At 67.0% G+C, this 19,687-nt stretch overlaps 1 protein-coding gene across 4 annotated transcripts; it reads right to left on the reverse strand.

Moving 5' to 3' along the window:
• Positions 1–874: 874 nt before the first annotated feature.
• On the reverse strand, positions 875–19,534 carry KCNAB2 (potassium voltage-gated channel subfamily A regulatory beta subunit 2). Of its 4 annotated transcripts, none has more exons than XM_086764568.1 (16): positions 19,472–19,534; positions 13,423–13,541; positions 13,044–13,085; positions 5,697–5,740; positions 5,296–5,333; positions 5,069–5,148; positions 4,553–4,597; positions 4,349–4,393; positions 4,233–4,276; positions 4,043–4,129; positions 2,790–2,875; positions 2,464–2,584; positions 2,237–2,331; positions 1,920–2,040; positions 1,753–1,841; positions 875–1,355 (listed from the first exon to the last, which is right to left on the reverse strand). In XM_086764568.1, the coding sequence occupies exons 2-16, from the start codon at positions 13,497–13,499 to the stop codon at positions 1,266–1,268; spliced, it is 1,104 nt and encodes a 367-aa protein (XP_086620694.1). In that variant the 5' UTR covers positions 13,500–13,541; positions 19,472–19,534; the 3' UTR covers positions 875–1,265. The 4 variants fall into 4 exon arrangements, with proteins under 4 accessions (XP_086620694.1, XP_086620695.1, XP_086620696.1 ...); XM_086764569.1 differs by lacking the exon at positions 19,472–19,534 and adding an exon at positions 16,802–17,131; XM_086764570.1 differs by lacking the exon at positions 13,044–13,085.
• Between the last annotated feature and the right edge of the window lie 153 nt (positions 19,535–19,687).

Genomic DNA, 19,687 nt, shown 5'->3' on the forward strand with positions numbered 1-19,687 from the left:
GCTGTGATGGCTTTAATGTCTTGTGTGTGAGACTGTGGGGGGGGGGGTCTATACGCGAAGCCTGCCCCCCATTCCTATACCTACACGCGCACACGCAGAGTTGAGGCAGGGGCGCACAGCTCTGCACCCGAACTTGTCATCTTTGCACTTGCGTGTGCCCGTATACAGGGACACGTGTGTGCACGTGGTATGGACACAGGTGCTGTATGGTATAGATATTATATGGGTGCTGGCAGAGATACGTGTGCTTCCGCGCAGGGGGAGAAAACGCACATGTAGAGATACATTTAGATACAGATGTCTGTATGTGGACGTACGCGTGTTTGTATAGCTGTTATGTGTGCAACGGCGGTAGATGTGTGCATGTATACCTCCACACGTGTGTCTGTTTATATGTGACAGCCTGCTGTGCGTACAGGGCTGCCGTAACTGCGGGTGTGCAAGCGGAGCCAGAGCGGCAGCTGTAGTGCAGCTGTGACACGCGTGTGGATGCGTGTACACACCTGGCATTCACGTAGGCGTGTGCGCGTATGGGCGCAGCTGGATGTGACTGCAGCTCGAGGTGCTGCGGAGCTGCTGGCAGGGGGACGTGTGCAGCTGCCCGTGTGTCCATACGTGTTGGGGCGTGTGCCTGTGTACACACACGCTCACACCCCACGCCCCCCAGCCCCTTCCACCCCTCCCAGCAGACCCAGGGTTGGGGGCACCCTGGGCTCCCTCGGTGCATGGCTGTGGCCGTGGGGCTGCCCCCCACGCGCAGGGACACCCCCTCCCTGCCACCGCCCCGTCCCGCCCTCGGAGCAGGTGCTCCCGTGGGACCCCAGCCCCACGGTGCCGGTGCCACAGCGCAGAGGCGAGGGGCCGGGGCGCAGGCTGGGGAACAGCTTCTTGTTGTCATCCTCGTGGGCGTACAGCACCCGCTCGCACCCGCGCGCCCGCTGCCTCCAGCCACGCAGGGGGCGGGAGCGACGCATGCAACGGGTCCCTGTGCCGCACCGGTGGCACCCGCGCCGGCTGCAGCTGCGGGCAGGGCAGCTGGGCAGCTCGGGGCTCGCCCTCGCGCGCTCCCTGCCAGCGGCCGTCCCTGCGCTCCGGAGCCGCGTTGGGTGGAAGCGGCACGATGGTCCGTGGGAGCGTTGGCTCTCGGCGCTCGCGGCACGTCGGGCTCGCGGTGCAAACCACACTCTCCACTTTGCTCCAACAAAGCGTAAGCAAGCGAACGGGCGGCGAGGGCTGCGCGGTGGACGGCGCGCTTGGGCGCGCGCTTAGGATCTGTAGTCCTTCTTGCTGTAGGGTTTGTTGCCCAGGATGCTATCGATCTCGTGGACGATGGAAGACGACAGCTTCGGAAGGACCTGTGAGGGACAGGTGCCACCGTGGGAGTTGGGATCATGCCGCGGGTGCACGTGGCCGCGCCACGCTCGCTGCCTCCACCCCGCCACCCTGATGCTACAAGCCCCAGCTTGCGACTGAGCGACCCAGTTACGGAAACCTGGGTCAGGCTCAGCCCCTGCCTTCCCAGCCCAGCAAAGCCTCGTCTCTGCCGCTCGGCTGCGGATCAAGCCAGGTTCGCAACCTCCTTTTCCTACACGGTGAGCGCTGCAGCAGCGAGCGTTGCAGGACTGGGCGTTGCAGGAGCGTGCGCTGCAGCAGCGAAGTGGGCAGGTGCTGCCCCATTAAATCCCGTGAGCAGGGGCTGCTCGCTTCCCCGTGGCGCGCGCTCAGCATGCCGGCGAGGCGGGGAGCACTGACCTGTATTGCTCCTATATTCTCCATCAGCTGGTCGGCGTTGGAGGCGCCCAGCAGGACGGAGCTGACACCCTCGTTGCGCAGGCACCAGGCTGGGGCAGGAGGGAGAGCAAAGCCTGAGCGTGGCCCGGCAGCCCCCGGTGTCCCCCCCGCATCCCCCGGTCCCTTACCGATGGCAAGCTGGGGCAGGGTGCAGCCCAGGCGCTCGGCGATGGCCTGCAGCTCCTTCAGCTTTGCCTGCTGCCGCCGGCCCTCCTCGCTCAGGATCTTGTCCTTCAGCCACTGGTATCCCTGGGGGGCAGGAGGGGGCTCGGAGTCGATGTCGTAGTGGGATCGGGGCGTACCGGGACCTCGCGCAGGCAGGGCATCCCCAAACTCCCCAGGTTGTGGCTCCTGGGCCTCCTGTTCCCATGGGGACCTTGCACCGCCCCTGGCCCCGCTCCCCCAGCTCTGCCCCTCCCGCTGCGCCCCCCTTGGCCGGGCTCACCTTCAGCGAGGCGCGGGAGTAGGGGGGGATCCCCCCGTCGTACTTCCCCGAGACGATGCCGCAGGCCAGTGGGGACCAGGTCATGGCTCCGACGCCTGGGGGCAGAGCGGGAGGTGACGCCACCGCCCCAGCTCGCAGCACAGGGGCTGGCCGCTGCGCCTTGCCTGGCTGCGGCACTGCCGGGCTTTGGGGAGCACGGGGCTTTGGTGGGACCCCCGCCGCCGTACCTATCTTGTGGAAGAGCTCGGGGAGCTGCACCTCCACCTTCTCCCGCTGGAACATGTGGTACTCGGCCTGCTCGCAGATCGGTGGGATCAGGTTGAACTGCCGGGCCACCGAGTACGCCTCCTGCGGAAGAGCCAGGATGTCAGCGCGTGGTCGCCCCTCCCGAGCCCCCCACTGCCCCCCCTAACCCCCTGACTGAGCCCCAGGAGCTGCCCCGAAAAATAATTAAGGCTCAAGTGCATCTGCAAGCGCTTGGCTCCCGACAGCTGCTGTCCAATTAAATCAGCATCACTGGGCCACTCCACCGCGGCGCCCCCGGGGCCCCTACCATGATCTCCATGGAGCTCCAGCGCGAGGTCCCCCAGTACATGGCCATCCCCTGGTTGATGACGTGCGTCATGGCTCGAACCGTCTCTGTGGGGAGGGAAGGGGAGAGCAGCAGGTGGGGTTAGCGGGGCGCTGCGCCGGTGGGAGGGGGCTCGCGCCGCGCCCACGGCTGTCGAGCATCCCGCTCCGCAACGCCAAGGCGGGAGGTGGGTGCTGGGTTGGTTGCGTCCGGAAGATGCTTTTGGAGAAGGAGCAGAATGGGGACTGAGGGAGCAGCCGCTCGGGACGTGCCAGGGACCACGGCCAACCCTGACGTGCTGCCAGGGCGATGCCGGGGCTCTTCGGGTGTGGAGAGCAGCCGGTCGGCTCCTGGCGCTGCCTCCGCTCCCTGCAGGGTACCAGCGCTGCGCTTGGCACCGCTGCGTGGGGAGGGACCCGAAGCATCGCCCTTGCACCAAGAGCCAGGAGAGGTAGGGATCCCCGGGCCCCGTGCGGGGGGCGTGGGGGTCTCCGGGAGGAGCCGGCCCTGAGCCATGCAGGCTGGAGCCAAGCCAAGGCGCGCTCCTGCAGCCAAAGGCGGGCAGCGGGGAGAGCAGGGGCGTGAGGCTCGCCTGGCCGGCACCGGAGCACACACCCTGGCAAGGACGGACCCTGCCGCGATCCCTGGCACGGCTGCAACGGGCGCCGCGGGGCAAGGACCCTGGGGAGCTGGGGAGCCTCTTTGCTTTTTTGCCCTTTAACTGCACGATGGTCTGAAGGGACAGGGGGTGATTTCATTGTGCTGCGGCTGCCTGCGCATTTTCTGGCGGGGTTTGCTCGGGACGGAGGGAACGGGGATGGAAATCTCAGAGGAGTGGGGGTTCTGCCCTGGGAAATGCCGCTGGGACACGGGCAGCGGCCAGCGGGCAGAGTGCGGGCAGGGAGTACCTTCTACGATGAAAGTCCTGGACTTGGAGGAACTAAATGGGTCCCCTGGTGACAAAAGAGAGATTTAGAGAGAGCAAAGTCGGCCGCTGCCAGGATGGGGGCAGTACCTGCCGCCGTGCCACCGACCCGCCACGGCCCGAGGTGGGCTCCCAGTGCCAGGCTGGGGGCAGCAGAGGCTGAACCACGGCACGGGCTGACCGTGGCGGTGGAAGAGCGGTTTCTGCTCGGGAAGGGAAAACGCCCTTGAAATAAAAGCCTGGCGCAAACCAACCGTGACAGCGATGAAAAGCAGCGGGGAGGAGCGCGGCACCGCAACATGGCACCCACCTTCCATCGGTGTGTTGGGGTCAGGCCGGTTGGCGAACACCACGTCCACGTACTCCAGCTGCAGCCGCTCCAGCGACGCCTTCAGACCTGCCGCACCGACAGCACCGTCAGGTGTGCCAGGCTCTGCGCCGCCAGCCGGTGCGGGCACAGCCTGGCGCCGAAGCCGGCAGCGCCCGGTGAGCATCCCTACCTTCTATGATGTGTTTTCGGGACAGGCCCCTCTCCGTCTCGGCCCTGGAAAAGGAAAGGTGAGTGAGAGCTGCGCGCGCTCCATCTGCTCTGCCGCGGGTTCGGCACGCTACCTACTTTCCTCCCCAGAAGATTTTGGTGGTGATGACCAGGCTGGACCGTCTGCAGGGAGAAAGAGAGTCACCAGCGGTGGCACCCGCAAAGGCCCGCGCGCCCTCCCTGCTCGCGCGTGTTTGGGCCCAGGGCTGCTCCACCGGCATTTCCCCAGCCCGCTGGCACCGCGGTGATGGCTTTGCCGCGCAGGAATTAAGCCTGGCTTACCTCCACCCTTTCTTCTTGATGATGTTCCCCAGCACCACCTCGGCCCTACAAGGGAAGGGGACATCAGCCACCGGTGCCCGCAGCTGTTGCGGCCACGGGGAGTGGTGGGAGCCAGCAGGGATGGCCCCAGCCCCCGGCAGACTACGAGGCAACTGCAGTGGCCGCATGGACACCGTTTTCCCCTCCGGCTGCAGCAGGCAGAGCCGAGCCCCTCCCTGGTGTGTACACTCACTATTTTTAAGTGGGCATGTGGGCGCACTGTGACGCCTCTGGGCCACCGTGCCCTGGGTGCAGCCACGGCTCAACGTGCCACGGAGGGCTGCACGGCTATGCCCGCGTGGCAAAGGCAGCGTGGGACCGCGCGAGCCATCACCCCACCGTGAGCGAGCGCTCGCAGCCTGATCCTGACAGCCGCTTTGCAGCCGGCAAACCCAGGAGACTCGCAGCGCCACACAGCGCAGGGGGCCGGGGCGTGGGGCGAGGCCCCTCGCACCGCTGCCGAAGAGGGGTACCTACTTGCCAGCGGCGTAGACTTCTGCCGTGTCGAAGAGATTAATGCCGTTGTCGTAGGCTAAAGTCATCAGCTGCTCCGCCATCTGCGAGGAGAGAGCGGGGAGGTTGGCAGAGGGGGTGGCTGAGAGCGCGGAGGCGCGTGAGCTCCGGCACACCGCGTGCACCAAGAGCAGCGCCGAGGCCTTGCTGGCCCCATCCCTTACCTGCTTCACCCGGGGCGCAATCCTTACCTCATCTGTGATTTGCCCTCCGAAAGTCACCCATGTCCCTGCGGAGGAGAGAGGGCGCACGCATGGTGAGCAACGACGGCCGCTGCCCCGAGCCCTCAGCCACCCGCCCCGGCTCGCCCGGTACAGCCCCAGCACGCGGCAGCCACGGTCGGCCCCGCCACGTGCGGCACGGTGCTCCCAGCACGGCCTGGTCGCTTCCCATCACGTCAGAGGAGAAAAAGAAAATAATTTGACAACTTCTGGGCCGCGTCTCAAAACTGCCGCCGGGCCGGAGCAAAACCCTTTCCTTCCCTGCGGAAAGCATCGCCGGAGCAGGTGAGTGCCGCCCTCGCTGCGGAGCGCCAGCAGCAGCCGCGGGACAGGGGAGCCGGCGAGGGGCCGTGGCAAACCCCGGCACTTACCCAGGCCCAGACAGGACACGCGCAGCCCAGATTTCCCGAGGTTCCTAGAAGACAGAGACCCATTAGGAAAGCTGCTGGAGAGCCCCAAAATGCCGTCTCACGCATCTGCGTGGCAGTGAGTTGTGGTCCCCATCCCCGTGCCAATCCTCATCCCCGCTTGGGACGATCCCGCGAGGGTCCCCCTGTGACCGATTCAAAAGCCACCCTAAGCCGGGCAGGCTGTGGCTTGCGGGCGGCACGGCCAGCTCCGGCGCAGCGACGCCGTTTCCCGCACGCAGAACCATTGCCGTGCCCGGCGGGGTAATGGAGAGCGCAGCGGGCAACGACCGGGTTAAACGGATCCCGTGAGGAGGCTGGGGGGGGGTTTGGCTCCCGACCGTGCCGCTGGCGCGAGGGTCAGGGCGGGAGCAGGGGGAGATGGCACGCTGGCAGTCAGGCCCGCAGCATCCCACACGTGACGTGAGCTGTGCCTGTTCTCTGCGGCACAGCACGGGGGAGCGTAGGGCTTGCACGGGGAGAGGGTGCTTGGGAGCTACGCGGTGTCCTGGAGAAGTGGAGCACTCGGGAAAATCTGGCCGGCGCGAGGAGCCGGAGAACAGCTTTGGGGAAGGGGGCCGGGCTGGCAGACGCCTTCGCCGCGGTGATGGAGAGCCAGTTTCTCCTCAAAAATGACAAAGGCTCGAGCAACGAGTGTTAAAATAAATAAAGTGTAGGTGAGCTGCGGCAGCTCGCCCGCACGGGTGTCGCGTAGCAACCAGGAGGCACCGCCACCGCCGACATCGTGGCACGGCACCCCCAGCACGGCACGGGGAGCAGCCGCGGTCCGAAGGCGGCCGTGAGTCGTGGGCTCAGCCCGGTCGGGGCATCTTCCTTCCGCGCCGCCGCGTTATTGCCCAACATCTGGAGGCGCAGGCGCTCCCCCCCAACCCCGCGTTATTTTTAGAGCGTTCCACGGCGCGGAGAGGCCGTGGCCGTGGGGCGGTTTGAGCCCCCGCGATGGGGGGCTGTGGTGGGGAGGGGACAGCACCAGTCCCATCCCAGCCATTCCAGGCTGCAGGGACGTCGCCGGGGTCCTCCTGGGTGGGTGGGCACCGGCAGCGCATCACCACTCCGGGCTTTCCTGCCCAAAAGCCCGTCGACCGGCCGCCCAGGAGAGATGTTGGCAGATACTGGGGGAGGCCGAGCCCCCGCCGCCTCTGTGGGAAGGAGCATCCCACCACGCTGCGCCACGGCCTTCCTGTCCCGTCTGTTTGCATGAGCATCCCCCTGCGCCACCGCCCCCCCGCAGCCGCCAGCGAGGACCCCCGAGCCGGTCGCTTAGTGCGTGGGGAAGGGTGGCCCCGGGCGCGCTCTTTTTTTGGATAGGGGTGCAAGCGCGGAGCCTGGAGGATAACACCGTGTGTGGCCCCAGCGCCGCCAACGCAAGGGTTTGGCGTTCGAGAGCTGGACGGGGCTGCCCCAGACCCCTCCACGGCACCCGGGCGAGGGGACTGGGCTGATCCGGACGATGACGGTGGGTGACGGTGGGTCTCACCCCTGCGCTCTGCCGGCCTGATGCGCCTGACGCTGGTCACATCTGGGCTGCAGCGGGGGCACGCAGCGGCTGTCAGCTGGACCGTGGTGTGCAGGCTCGTGGGGGGAGCCCCCGGCCCCCGCGTTAACCCAGCGGGTGCTGGCGGGGGGGGCACAACGTGCGTGTGCCGCCCTCCGTTTCCAGACCCGCTGAGGGCCAAATCCTGCCCTGCGGCTCTGTGCGCGCTTCACGGGGCGACGAGTCTCCAGCAGCGCCGTAACGAAGCCACGGCAGCCCGCAGATTAACGCGCGCCGCGACTCTCAGACCCCCCCCCGGTTCGGCAGGCGCTGGGGATCCTACTAATTTTACCCCAGATTTTAGGATCCCTTTCCCCCGTACATCCCCCTGGTTTTAAAGCTCAAAGCCACGGCGAGAGGGGATGTGAGCAAACAGTGAGGAAGGCGACGGAGGCGCGCAGTCAGCACTTTTAGCACGGGGAAACCTACGGAGCGGGACACGAGCCGGCAACTGAGGGAGTGCAGCGCACCCGGACCCCCCAGACCCTCCCCGCCACCCGGATCTTGGTGAGGAACAGAGGAAGCAGCCGAGCAGGCAGCAAATCCGCCTGCCCGAGCAGCGCGCCCGTCTCCTACCGGTATTTCATCCCCGGCTGCTTGACGCTGGACTCGCTGGAGGAGGGGGCGTTCTGCACCGAGAGCTGCCCCAGGCTGCGGGCCACCATGGCCACGGCCCGGAACTTGCCACGGGTGCCGAGGCTGGGGCTGCCGGCATTCTGCCGGTTCAGCCGGTCCTCCGCGCTCCGGCTCTTGATGCTGTGCTCGGAGCACACAAAGGAAACCTGCATGCTGCTCCGGCGGGCAGCCGCGGCAGCTGCCTAAATTTAGCCGGCGCCCCGAGCGAGGCGGGGAGCTCCTCCCGCGCGCCCGCGCACCGTGGCTCCGCCAACGTGACGGCGGGGGGCTGCGAGGCGGCGGGCGCGCAACCGGCTCCCGTCAGCCCTCCTGCCCTCAATATTTGATGAGCTCAGGAAGCGAGGCAGCGGCACCCGGGCCGGTGGGGGGCCGGGAAGGAGCGCTGCGGCGGACGCCCCCCGAGGGGCCGCGGCGTGGCAGGACCCCCGTGCCCTGCCGAGCATCCTCTATGGGTGACGCTTCCTGCCCAGCCACTGTTTGGGGTGCGGTGGGGGGCTGCGACCCCGGGGCTGAAGGGGCCGCTTGCCCTGGTTTGGCTGCGCCGCAGCGGCACAGCATCCCTCCTCTCAGGCGGATGCAAGTCCGAAACAACAACCTCCCGGCACGGGCGCTTGCAGATCGCCAAAGACACGGTCCTGGGGCGAGAGCGCAGGCGGCAGCGATGCCACGGCTCTCTCGGGGCAGAGCCCGGCGGTTTGCCGAAGCTGGACTGGTTGGCCCCCATGGGGGCGTCCCCCCAATTTCACCCAGGGTGAGCTGAGCGGATTGAGGTGAAACCCAGCCCAGCATCTCCCGCCGATGGAGGGACGCAAGCCGGCCGTGCTGCGGCCCCATTTTCCATCCGGGGCCCGCATTGGCCGTGCCCCCCGGGTAAGGAGCAAGCAGCGGGGCTGGAGCAGGGGAAATTGCGCATGTTTGGCCCAACCTAATGAAAAATCTTGTAATCTCCTCCGCTTCCCTCTGCCGCAAAGCTCCTTAGCTGGGTAATCCCGCTGGCGCCAGCGCCGTGGCGGGGGGGACCTGGCAGCAATCAACAGCAACCCGGAGGAGGAGAAACCCCAGAGATTTTCAGGGTGCACCCCCATGGCCCCCCAGCCTGCAGCGGGCATGTGGCTGAAGGAGCATCGCTGGGGTGCCTGTGCCGGCCGCTCCCCATCAATAAATAACCGCCACATGAATATCAGATGGGCTCCCGCTGCCGCGTAACCGTTACCTCTGTTACTGTCAGCGGAGGGGAACCTGACCCGCCGAGCAGAAGTCAGCTGAAATCCCGATACACCTCACGCTGCCGGGACCCGCATGCAAAATTAATGGCGTGCCAGCTCTGCAACGAACGCTCGTCAGACGGACAAAGCATCTCCACAGCCTTTGGTCTGACTGCCTGATCTTTAGAAGCACGGAGTGTTTGCACTCGCAACTTCCCAACAGCGAAACCGAAAATCAAGTGAGAAGCTCAGAGACCATCGAGCAAGCAAGAGGCAACGGCGCCACTCCGCTGCAGCCTCTCCTGCACGCGCCACGCGAGATTGCCCTTCATGCCAAGGGCGCCAGCTCCTCCCGACCCTGGTACGGCACAGGAAATCGTGAAACCAGGTTTTTCCCCTGATGAGGTGTAAAACCAGCGCTAGGCAGCATCCCCTGCTCCGTCCCCACCTCTGGGGCAGGATGCACCCAGCCCTCGCCGCGTTCACCGCCCCGGCGGGCGCCGGCGCTGCCTTACCTGTATCTCATGCCAGTGGCACGAGCGGTGCTGTCGGCCAGGGAGAGCCCGTGCATCCGCAGGAACTCCTCCAGCGTCTTCGCCCGCGCCGCCGCCCGCACATCCCGCAGCCGCCGCAGCTCCAGCCCGTCCGCCGGCCGGGGGGCTGGTGGCAGCCCCCACTCATGGGGGTGCCGGCTGGCCACGCTGCGCAGGCTCTCGCTGTACGTCATGGAGAGCATCCCGCTGCCCGAGCGCGGGCTCTGAGGGCCAGCCCCACCACCGACCGCTCAGCGACGCTACGGAGAGAGCTGCGGAAGTGCCCTGCCATGACACCAAGCCTGCACCCGCATCACAGTGCCGGAGTGCTGGCACCCACCCTTGCAAGGATCCGCGGCGGGTCTGTGGCACAGAGAGGGGAGAGCAGGGACCCTGGCAAAGCCATCGCTTCAGCGGAGCAAAGCCTTGGCAGGGGAGCCGACGAGCAAAAGGAACAGCGAGAGCGGCAGCACGGCATGGAAGGGACATGGCGATGAGCAGCGGTGCCCACCATGGCCAGCCCGAGCCCGCTGAGCTGCTGCGGCCTGGCGTGTGCCCCGCTGCACTGCTTCCCAGCTCGCACCAGCTGGGCTGCCACTGGTGCGCACCCCCGCAAGGGATGCAGCTGGCTGGCGTGGGGCGAGCGGTGGCACAAGTGCCACCGGTGAGAACCCGGCACCACGTGCCAGTGGATGGGAGAGGTCAGAACCGGAGAGGTGGCCCCACAGGGCTTCCCGAGGAGAGCGGGCGTCCACAGAGGGGCTGGGGGCACTGGGCGCTTGCCGGTGGCGGCTGTGACTGCGGCACGCTGCCGCAACCCGCGCCGCCAGCCAGCATCTTCCCCGCAGCCACGGCAGCGACCTCCTAGCCGGCGCAGGCTGCCGAAAATAGCCCACCGCAGAGTGGGCTCCTCACACGCCGGTGGCACCCGCCGCCTCTACGGCTGGGATCTCGCCGGTGGTGGCACCAGCATCGATTTCCCTGCCGCTCTCTTCCGTGTCCCTCGCGCTCAGTGTCTGAAAGAAGGAGCAGGGACCGGGGCCAAAACCACGGCGCCAGTGCTGAAGCGGCTGCGGGGAGCTGGGAGTGTGCTGTGCCGGAGCTTTGCTGGAATCAGGCTCCGGCCAGGCTCCCACCGGTGGTTTTTTCTTTCCCTGCAAAGTTCAAATTTATGGCAGCAGGAGCCAAAAGCAAAGTGCACTTTCCCATTGAGGTGCGACCTCAAGAAAAAAGAAGAAAACCCAGAAGATACAAAGCAGCAGCTGGCAAGGGGTGAGTGAAACCCTGGGGAGCTCCCAGTGCCGCCGGAGACCCTCCCGTGCTCCTTCTGCTCCGCAGTGAGGGCTTGGGAATGCAGGGAGACCCGGAGAGGGGACCTCGCTCCTGTGGCAAAGCTAAACTGAGCGCTGGCCACCAGCCTTCTCCTCCTGCTGCGCCTCGAAGCCGGAGCCTGGAGCTGGCACCAGCCCTCCTCTGCGGCTGGCAGTTTTAGGGCAGTGCCGGTGGGTCCCGTCGGACGTGGGTGCAGCACCCGGCCCCGGGGGACCCTCTTGCCTGATAGTGGCCAGGAAAAGTCCAGGCTGGCTGCACTGCTGCTCTAGTGCTTCCCTGTGCTGCTAGGAGATGGCTGCAGCAAGCGGAGCCGAGGGGCTTGGGTTGGGCTGCTTTGAGGAACAGGGCGGGAACCCAACGCCCGCCCCATTTCGACACCTCCCTGATTTTCGGCTGAGCAGTGTTACGGGGCAGCGGAGAGCGCGGAGGCAGGCCGGTCGTTAGCAGAGATCCCTGCCTGAGGGACGAGAAGCAGCGGGGGCTGCAGGAGCCGCCGAAGCCCAGGCAGGGCTGAGCCCAAGCAGGAGAGTCTGTTTCGCAGGGAAGGAGCGGGGATGGGGGCAGGACGCAGGCTGTGCGGGACAACGGGACCGTCGGCGCGCGTCAGGGGTGCAACAAGTGCACGACAGCCGGGCGTGCGGGGTAGCTGCTTGGAAAGGCGTATGTCCAGCCCGGCTTGCCAAGCTGGGAGCTTGTTGGCAATCACCAGCCCGCCTAGAACCAAAAAGACCCCGGAGCTTAAAGGAAAACCTCCCCAAGCCAACAAACCCCGCGTCAGCCCATGCAGCACCTCCTCCCTGCCGCCCGCAGCGCGCTGCACCCATCCCCGCTCGCTGCCTGCGCCGCCGGCCCCGACTCACCGCGCGCTGGGGATGCTGCTCGCCAACAGCAGAGCTCCGGGCTGCCCGGGGGCAGCTATAAGAGGTGCACCGCCGGGTTTTTTGCGTTAGGGGAGTGTCAGTGCTTGGCGTCCAAAGCCATTGGCGGCTGGACGGGCCCCCCAGAGCCCAGCTTTCTCGCCGCGCTCCATTAGCCCTATTAGGGGAATTTCTTCCTCGCGAAGGGGAGCTAAATTATTCATGGCCGCTTCGCTAAAAGCCCGGGGATGCGCCGCCGCTTTATCAACGCTGGCATCGCTGCCTCCGCCCACAGCCGACCCTCGCCCCGCGGTGACAGGTCCTGCACCGCTGGCACGCGGGATGGTGGGGATAGCTGGGGGCGCTGGGAGCCGTCAGGGAGCGGAGCTGGCTTTGCCTGTCAGCCCCAGAAGCCCATCGCACCAGATGTGCCCAGCGGTTCCGGTGCCCAGCCGTGTCTGGCCGGTTTGGCAGCCAAAACTCACTCACGGCTCGGGCTCGGCAGTGGCGCATTGCCGGGACGGATGCGCTCGCGGTGCCGCCGAGCCATCCCGGTGCCGGCCACCCTCTCCTCCCGTTGTGTGTGGGGATGGAGCGGGGAGGCCACGTCTCCCTTGGGGGGCAGCCCCCCGTCCCCTGCCCCACCGTGGCCGGGCCGAACTCGGTCCAGCTCTGCCGGGCTGCTGCGGCCCTGGGAGCTCCGCAGCAGCTGCTGGCACGGTGTGCGGGGAAAGCGCTGCCTTGGCTTCAGACGGTAAAAGGATGGGGGGAAAGTGTTGCCTTCTGAACCACTTAACGGCGCTTCTCTTAATGGAAGGAGCAGTGCAGCGGCTGGCTGGGTTCCTGGAGCTGCCCTCGGGACAAGCCAGCAGGCTCTTCCCGGCGCAGCGTCGGTGTGCGATGCTCCCACCGAGCCGAGCCCTGTGCCCCCGCGGCGGCTGCCCCCCAGTAGCCTCCAGCCACGCTCTGCTGCTTGGGGAGCCCGACGAGGATGGCCGCTGCCTACCCAGCCGCACACGCGGGGTCCCCACGTCGCGCTGCCAGACCCACGTGCAGGTAAAGATGCGTGACGCGCCGGTGATGCCAGCCCCGCGTGGAGGGACCCCTGCACAGCGGGCAGGGCGGGGGCCGCCCGGGCTTCGTCCGCGTCTGCTCACCGGGGGGATTTTGGGGAGGGAGAAGGGCTGGGTTACCTGTAGAACTGGAGCTGGCGCTTGGGGCTCCCGTACCTCGCGCTTCCGACAGCAAAGGGGAGAAAGAAGAAAGATGCCACAAACCCCGTTAGAAAGGTGGAGCGGGACCGAGTGGCAGAGCCAGCGGCCGCGGGAAGGGTCGGTGGCACCCGCCCGTGCCGCATCGCGCAGGACACCATGCAGCGGGCACTGGCATGCTCCCTGAAAGCACCCGCTCTTCCCAGAACAGGCATCAGCGCCCAAAACCACTGCTGCCGCCGCCTGTTGTTTTGCAGTCCTGTAAGTTTTTGCACAAAGCGTGCTGGGCCGTTTTCGAGGTGCGGTGGCCCCGAATCTGAAGCCCCGCTGAGCCCCCCACATCGCCGTCTTGCGCCCTTACCTGTAAATCATCCCTGGGGAGCCCGTCTGCCGCAGCGAGAGTCGCGCCGGGGAGTCAGTGGTGGATTCGGGATACATGGAGCCAGCCTGGGCTCCCCGGAGCCGCTTGCCGCCTCACCCCTGCCACAGGGGAAGAGAAAAAGAGGAAGAAATGAGGGTTTTCGGGGCACGCGCATGACGATGCTTCCTGTCGCAGGAGCTCGCGAGCCGGATGGGCATGCGGCGCGGGCAGCCGTGTGGGCAGCGGCAGGCAGGGCCCGGCAGCCCTGCCAGCCCGACCCCAGGGCTCCCACCCTGAGCCACCGCCAATCCCAAACCTGTCCCACCCTTGCCCTGTTGCTCTCCCCAAACTTCCGGGGCTCCTGGGGAGGGCAGAGCGGGGCAGATTGCTGCCCACCGTGCTGCCCGCCCCCCCGCCTGCCGGGCTGCCCGCGGGAGGTGAGCCGGGCGTGCCACGCACCACCCCAGCTGCGGCAGCGAGGCACTGACCCGCGCCACGGAGGTCTTACGACACAGCAGGAAATGGTGAAGAAACACGAGCTGTAAAAATTAAACCTTTTGCTGGTGTTTAACACTAAAGCAGCCCCCAGAGGCTCCCTCGGCAAGGAACAAGCCAAGGAAAGGAAAATGCCTCAGCTTTTCCCGCAGTCTGCACCTGATGGTGTGAGTGAGGGTGCAGGAGCTCCGAGGGAAAGGGGAGCTCACCCCCAGCCACCCCGAACCCTCTGTGTCCCCGCTCGCGTGCCAGGGGGGCAGCCAGCACGAGTCTCTAGGGAGCCGTGGTCCTGCTCCTGCTCCACATCCCGCAATCCAATACCACAGAAAACCGCAATGCTTGCCTGCAAAACTGGGGCTAATTTTAAAATGTAACCCATTTTTCTTTAGGCCCGTGAAATGCCATCTACGCCGCAGGTCGCGGGCTGCTTTTTCCCGCAGATGGGGACCGAGAGATCTCCGGGCTCCTTCCTCGGCTGCCCCGGGCACAGCGGGTGCGTGGTCTGGCACAGCGCACTCATGTCCTGGCATGCATCCTGCCTGCATCCTGGCATGGCGTGCCTGCATCCCGCATCCCTCCTGCATCCCAGCAGGGCATGCCTGCATCCTGCATCCCTCCTGCATCGCAGCAGGACATGCCTGCATCCTGCATCCCTTCTGCATCCTGTCACAGTGCGCCTGTATCCCGCATCCCTTTAGCATCCTGGCGCGGCGTGCCTGCATCCCGGCGCAGCCCCTGCAGCCCACGCGGCCCAATGGCAGCGGCTGCGGCAGCCGAGCCCGTCCCCGCAGAGCTGCCTGCCTGCCCGCCCACCGCGGCCCCCGGCCCCGCTGCAGCCCCCGGCCCCGCTGCAGCCCCATCTCCCTCCTTCCCTGAGTGCTGCTGCTTTTGGCCGCGGCTGTACCGAGGCTGTGCCGAGGCTTCAGATCGGGCTCAAGAAAGCCAGGTTTATTTAGGAGAGGGCAGGAGGGAGGTGCTCAGCCGTGGCCACGCACCGTTGCACTGCGCGTCCCAAGCAGGACCCTGCCGAGCCCCCGAAGCCATCTCAACCCCTGGCTTCTCCCAGGGGCTGCTTGTGTCACCTTGGCTGGCAGCGGGCAGCTGCCTGCACCAACGCAGGGTCAACAGCGGCGCGGGCACCGTTGTACGTGCTCCTGCAAGCCGCACAGAGTCCCTGGACTCGAGGCAGTACGCGGAAGCTGAAGCGAGCCGAGGGGATGCCTGCGGGAGGGAGGGACGGACAGACCCCCCCCGCCCCAGCCGCAGTGGGGGCATCGTGCGGCTTCCTGGCCCACACCGCCACAAACTGAGACCCAAACTTATCGCAGGGCTTAGGACGGGCTCCGTGTATGCATCCAGGGGATCTGCGGTGCGAGGAGCTCAGCTCTGTGACGAGCTCAGCTCTCCGCGTTTTTCGGCAGGACCCAGCACCCCTCCTGGTAATGCCAAGGGGACTGGGCGCGGTGGCTGGCAAGTCTCTGGCAGCACCGGAGGAGATTTGCTGTTGGACCCTTGGCACACGGGGCTCCGCATCCCGAGGAGCCGGAGCATCTTGGCCCCTGGGGCCAAGCCGCAACTCCGGGTCCTCTGAGCCAAAGGTGCTGCCGAAAGCCCGGTCCCCTCCGTGCCAGCAGCTCGGTGCTTCCCCAAGACCACTCCTGCGCCGTGAGTCTGCCACTGCAGGAATTTCTGTGGGGTGATGCATGGAAAGGGGAGAAAAGTGTTTCCTTCTGCAGGATGCCCCTGGGTGTGAGGGATGCCCCAACAGCTTGCGCTCCCAGCCGGCTCCATCGCCATCGCCGTCCCCATCCCTGGCCAGCACGACGGGGCGGGAGAGTGCGAGCGCTGAGACACGGGGAGGATTTATGGCTGGGAAGCCCCCCAGAGCCAAAGCTGGGTGGGCCAGCCCAGGGGATGGTCTGCGGACCGCAGCCTCCCGAACACGCTGCCATCAGAGCGAGAGGAGGTGAAGCTGCACGTGGAAATAATTTGAATAGAGGGGCAAAGCGAGTGACCCTCTGATGAGCCTGAGCCCCCGAAGGTGAGGCATCGGGGTGGGGGAGCTGTGGGACTCCTGCCCCGGGCACCGCAGCGTCCTTCCCAGCTGCGCTGGTGAGGGACGCAGGGGAGATGGTGCCGAGCACCTCCCCGCTCCAGGTACCTGTCCCCGTATTTCTGCCCCTTTTTTACCCAGTTTGCAAACAGCACCCTCAGCAAGTGCCCCCCCACGCCAGCACACCAGGGAAAGGTGACTTTAGCACAACTGCTCACACCGCCCGCAAACGGCGGCCTGCAAACGGCCTTCGAGCCAGCACCCCTCTGTTCGTGCCCCCCGCCCGCAGCACCGGCGCTGCAGCAATCCGCAGAGCCGCAGCCCTGCCCCTTCCCTCTGCCCGGGGCAGCCTCTGCTGCAGAGCAGCATGCCCCCAGCCCGCCGCCGCGGCCCGCGCTCCCTCTGACCGCGCGGGCGGGCTCGGGCGTGTTTACGAGCCGGCCATGAAGAGAACGAACGAGGCAGGTGTTGGGGATTCAGCTGCGACACGTGAGGTTGCCCGTGATCGTGCCGTGCGTGCCGAAGCGCAGGCAGCCGGTGCTGCTCGGCTGCTGCCGGAGGCACTGACACAGCCCAAACGCACACGCGGCACGTCAGACGGGGTTATTCCTGCTTTGCCTTCGCATAGGCCGGCACAAAAGCAACGAGGTCCATCGCGCCGCCCGAGCGTCCGCGGGTCCCCGATGTGCAGCTCTGCCAGCGCGCGCCCCTTCCCAGCGAGCCGGTGGGCAGGCTCCCGCTGCGCCGTGGCTGCCGGCCAGGCACGGCCGAGCCGCCGCCACGCACCGCAGTCCTGCCGGCAGCGCCGACCGCCCCCAGCACCGCACCTACCTGGCTCGGGCGCTCTAACGGAGATGTGTTGTCAGGAGGCAAAAAAAAAAAGAAAAAGAAATAAAAAAACCCCCAGCCGCTGGCAGAGCTGCGGGCTCTGCAGGTTTGGGGAAGCGGTGCCGGCGTAGAGCGGCCGCGACAGCCGGAGGCAAACGCAGCGGGTGACGGTTCCTACCCCATTCCCGCTCCGTCCTTGGGAAAAGGTGTCTGACGGAGGGGGGAAAGCCGAGCCCTCGGCACTTGGGGATGCGGCAGCATCCAGGGATGCTGCAGAGCCGTTGCTGCCGCGCTCACATCCTGACTCGGCAAGTTTGGCTCTGCCGTGGCGTGCAGCCGTGGCGTGCAGCCGTGCAGCCCGGCTCCTGATCCCGCTGGTGCCTTAACCGTGTCGGCGCCGCAGCCCGGCACCGGCAGCACGCGTGGGCGAGCGAGTGGCTGCCACCCAGCAGCGGCCACCCCCGCGCAGCTCAGGCGAGAGGAGGCACGTTTCCATCACCGGATGTATTTAAGTCAAACCAGGTATTTTTCTTAAAAAACAAAATCAGGGCGGCCGCAGGTGATACCGCGGGGCTGCCTGCCGGCACCGGGGCTCGCCCAGGCGCCGCGTCCCACCGAGCGGGCACCCCTCCTCCTCCACGCATGCCGATCGCGCCTTCTCAGCAGCTTTTGCTTTTGGCCATCTTGGGCAAAAAAATCCACCCCGGAGTGCGCGACCTGGGGACACCCCAGTAACTGGAGCACGCTGGTCCCTGGCGGCAGCACGGCTCTGTAATCCCGGAGCAGTAACAGCACCAATGCAGCCGGCGGCTGGATTTAACACGAAAACCAGGGGCCAAGCCAGTAAAAAGGGGTCAGGATTTCGGAAGCATGTCGCAGCGCTTTTTTCATTTGTAAGTTAGGAAAAACCAGTCCCTCTCCATCTGCCCAGTCCCGCTCAGCTTCCTTGCGGCATCCTGCCACTTCCTCTGCTCCCCCCCGCGCGGTCCTGCCACCGACGGGCCCGGCACGCACGCTGCCTGCTCCGAACCGCGCTGGCACGGATGGGGACCCGCCCCGCGCCACGTAGGTGCGTGATCCCGGCAGGCTGCCCCCATTCCACACTGGGACAGCTCTGCTAGTGGCGTGCGACAGGCGAGGAAGGCCGTGAACCCCGTCCCGTTCGGGGAGCGCTCCCCAGCACGACGGCGGCTTCGTTTCTCCAGCAGACGCTGGAAACCACACGCTGAGGTTTTCCGCTCTCTCTCCGCCACGCGTGCGACCCACAGACCCGACGCCAAGAGCGGGGAGGAGATGGCCGGCCCCACTGCCCTCCTTATAAAAATAATAATAATAGATAATTTAAAATAACGGCTCTCGTGTGTCTGCCAGCAGCAGCTGCAAGCAGAAGCATTTCTTGTTAGCCAGCCGGAAAATCACTGCATATATGCAACGTATGTTGGGCATACACGGCCAGCCTGCCTGCTCCAGCACTCGCCCACGTGAGCGAGCGACGCTTTTGGAAGAAACTTGCGGTTTTTGGAAAGCTGGCTTGATAAGCGAGCAGGACACAGCCGGCGGTAACCTGGTCTCCCAGCAGCACGGAGCACGGGCTCTGCTCCTCTGCTGAGAGGCTCTCGCCGGGACGAGAGCCCGAGGCGCCCGCGCGAACAGTCGCAGGATGGCCACGTTAGCCACAACGGCACGGCGTCCCGGCTGAGCGGGCACGGGACGGACGGGGCTCCCTGCTGCAAGGAGAATGGCCTGGAAAAGCAGAGGGTGGGCAGGGGCTCGTACGGCAAGGAAACCCAGGGATCTGGGGTTGAAGGGAAGCCCAAGGGCAGCGTGGGGAGCAGCTGGGCTGCACGACAGGGAATCGTCCTTTCTAATGACCCTGTGCGTCATTTTGGCTAACGAAGCCACCGTCTCCTGTACCGAACGGGTCGGTTTTGCGTCCCCCGTGCACAGAGTGGCTCCCGTTACAAAACGGGGGAAGGCGTTTTGAGAAAAAAACCAACAACCCCCGTTCTGCAGCCCGCGGGTCTGCCCGTGCGTGGCGGTACTGGGGCCCGAGCGCTCCCCGACGCAACGCCAAGGGGGCCGCAGCGCCGGTGCGGGGTCAGCGTGCCCCGCCGGGGACAAACCGGGCGGGCCAGGCCCATCCCCCCCGGAACGGGACAGCCCGGCGGGGCCGGCGGCGGGCAGGGCCCCGCTCTGGGCCCCGTTGGGGTGACAGGCCCAAGGCTGACGGCGAGCGAGGGGAAAATAACATCCTGAGCGCCAACCCGCAGCTTTTCGGGGGAAGCGGGGCCCGGGCACCGCCGGCGGGGAGCGGCCGGGCGGGGCAGGGCCGGGGCCGGGCCCGAGCATCCTCCGCCGCTCCCGCCGAGACCGCGCCTGCGCCGGCCGCTCCCCGGTACCGCCGGGAGGACGATGCCCGGAGCGCAGCCGACGATCGGAGCCGCCCCTCCGCGGGAAGGGGCACCGGCTGCCCCGCGCATCCTTCCCCGCCGCTCCCGGAGCGCCGGCCCGGCGCCGGGAACGGGCGGGCGGCGGCGCGGCCTTATCGCAGCGGCGCCCGCGGCCGCGCCCGGCTCCATCGCCGCCATCGCCGCCGCCATCGCTGTCCCCACCGCCACCCCCCGCCCGCCCCCCCCCTTCCCCCCGGCAGCCCCGGCCCCGCGGGCCCCGCACCTGCCCGGCGCCCGCCGCTCCCCGCCGCTCCGCCGCGGCGCCCTCGTGGGGGGCAGGCCTCGCCCCGCCCCGCCGCCGCCCATTGGGTGTCCGCCCTGCCCGCCCGCCGCCCATTGGCCGCGCCCCCCTCCCCGCCTCTCCCGCCGCATGCCAACGGCGGCGGCCCCGCGCCGTCCCCATTGGCTGCAGCGCCGGTCGAGCCCAGCGGCGAGGCCC

The sequence above is a fragment of the Chlamydotis macqueenii genome, chromosome 21, assembly GCF_036417535.1.
Source record: "Chlamydotis macqueenii isolate bChlMac1 chromosome 21, bChlMac1.mat, whole genome shotgun sequence".
NCBI classification, from domain to species: domain Eukaryota; kingdom Metazoa; phylum Chordata; class Aves; order Otidiformes; family Otididae; genus Chlamydotis; species Chlamydotis macqueenii.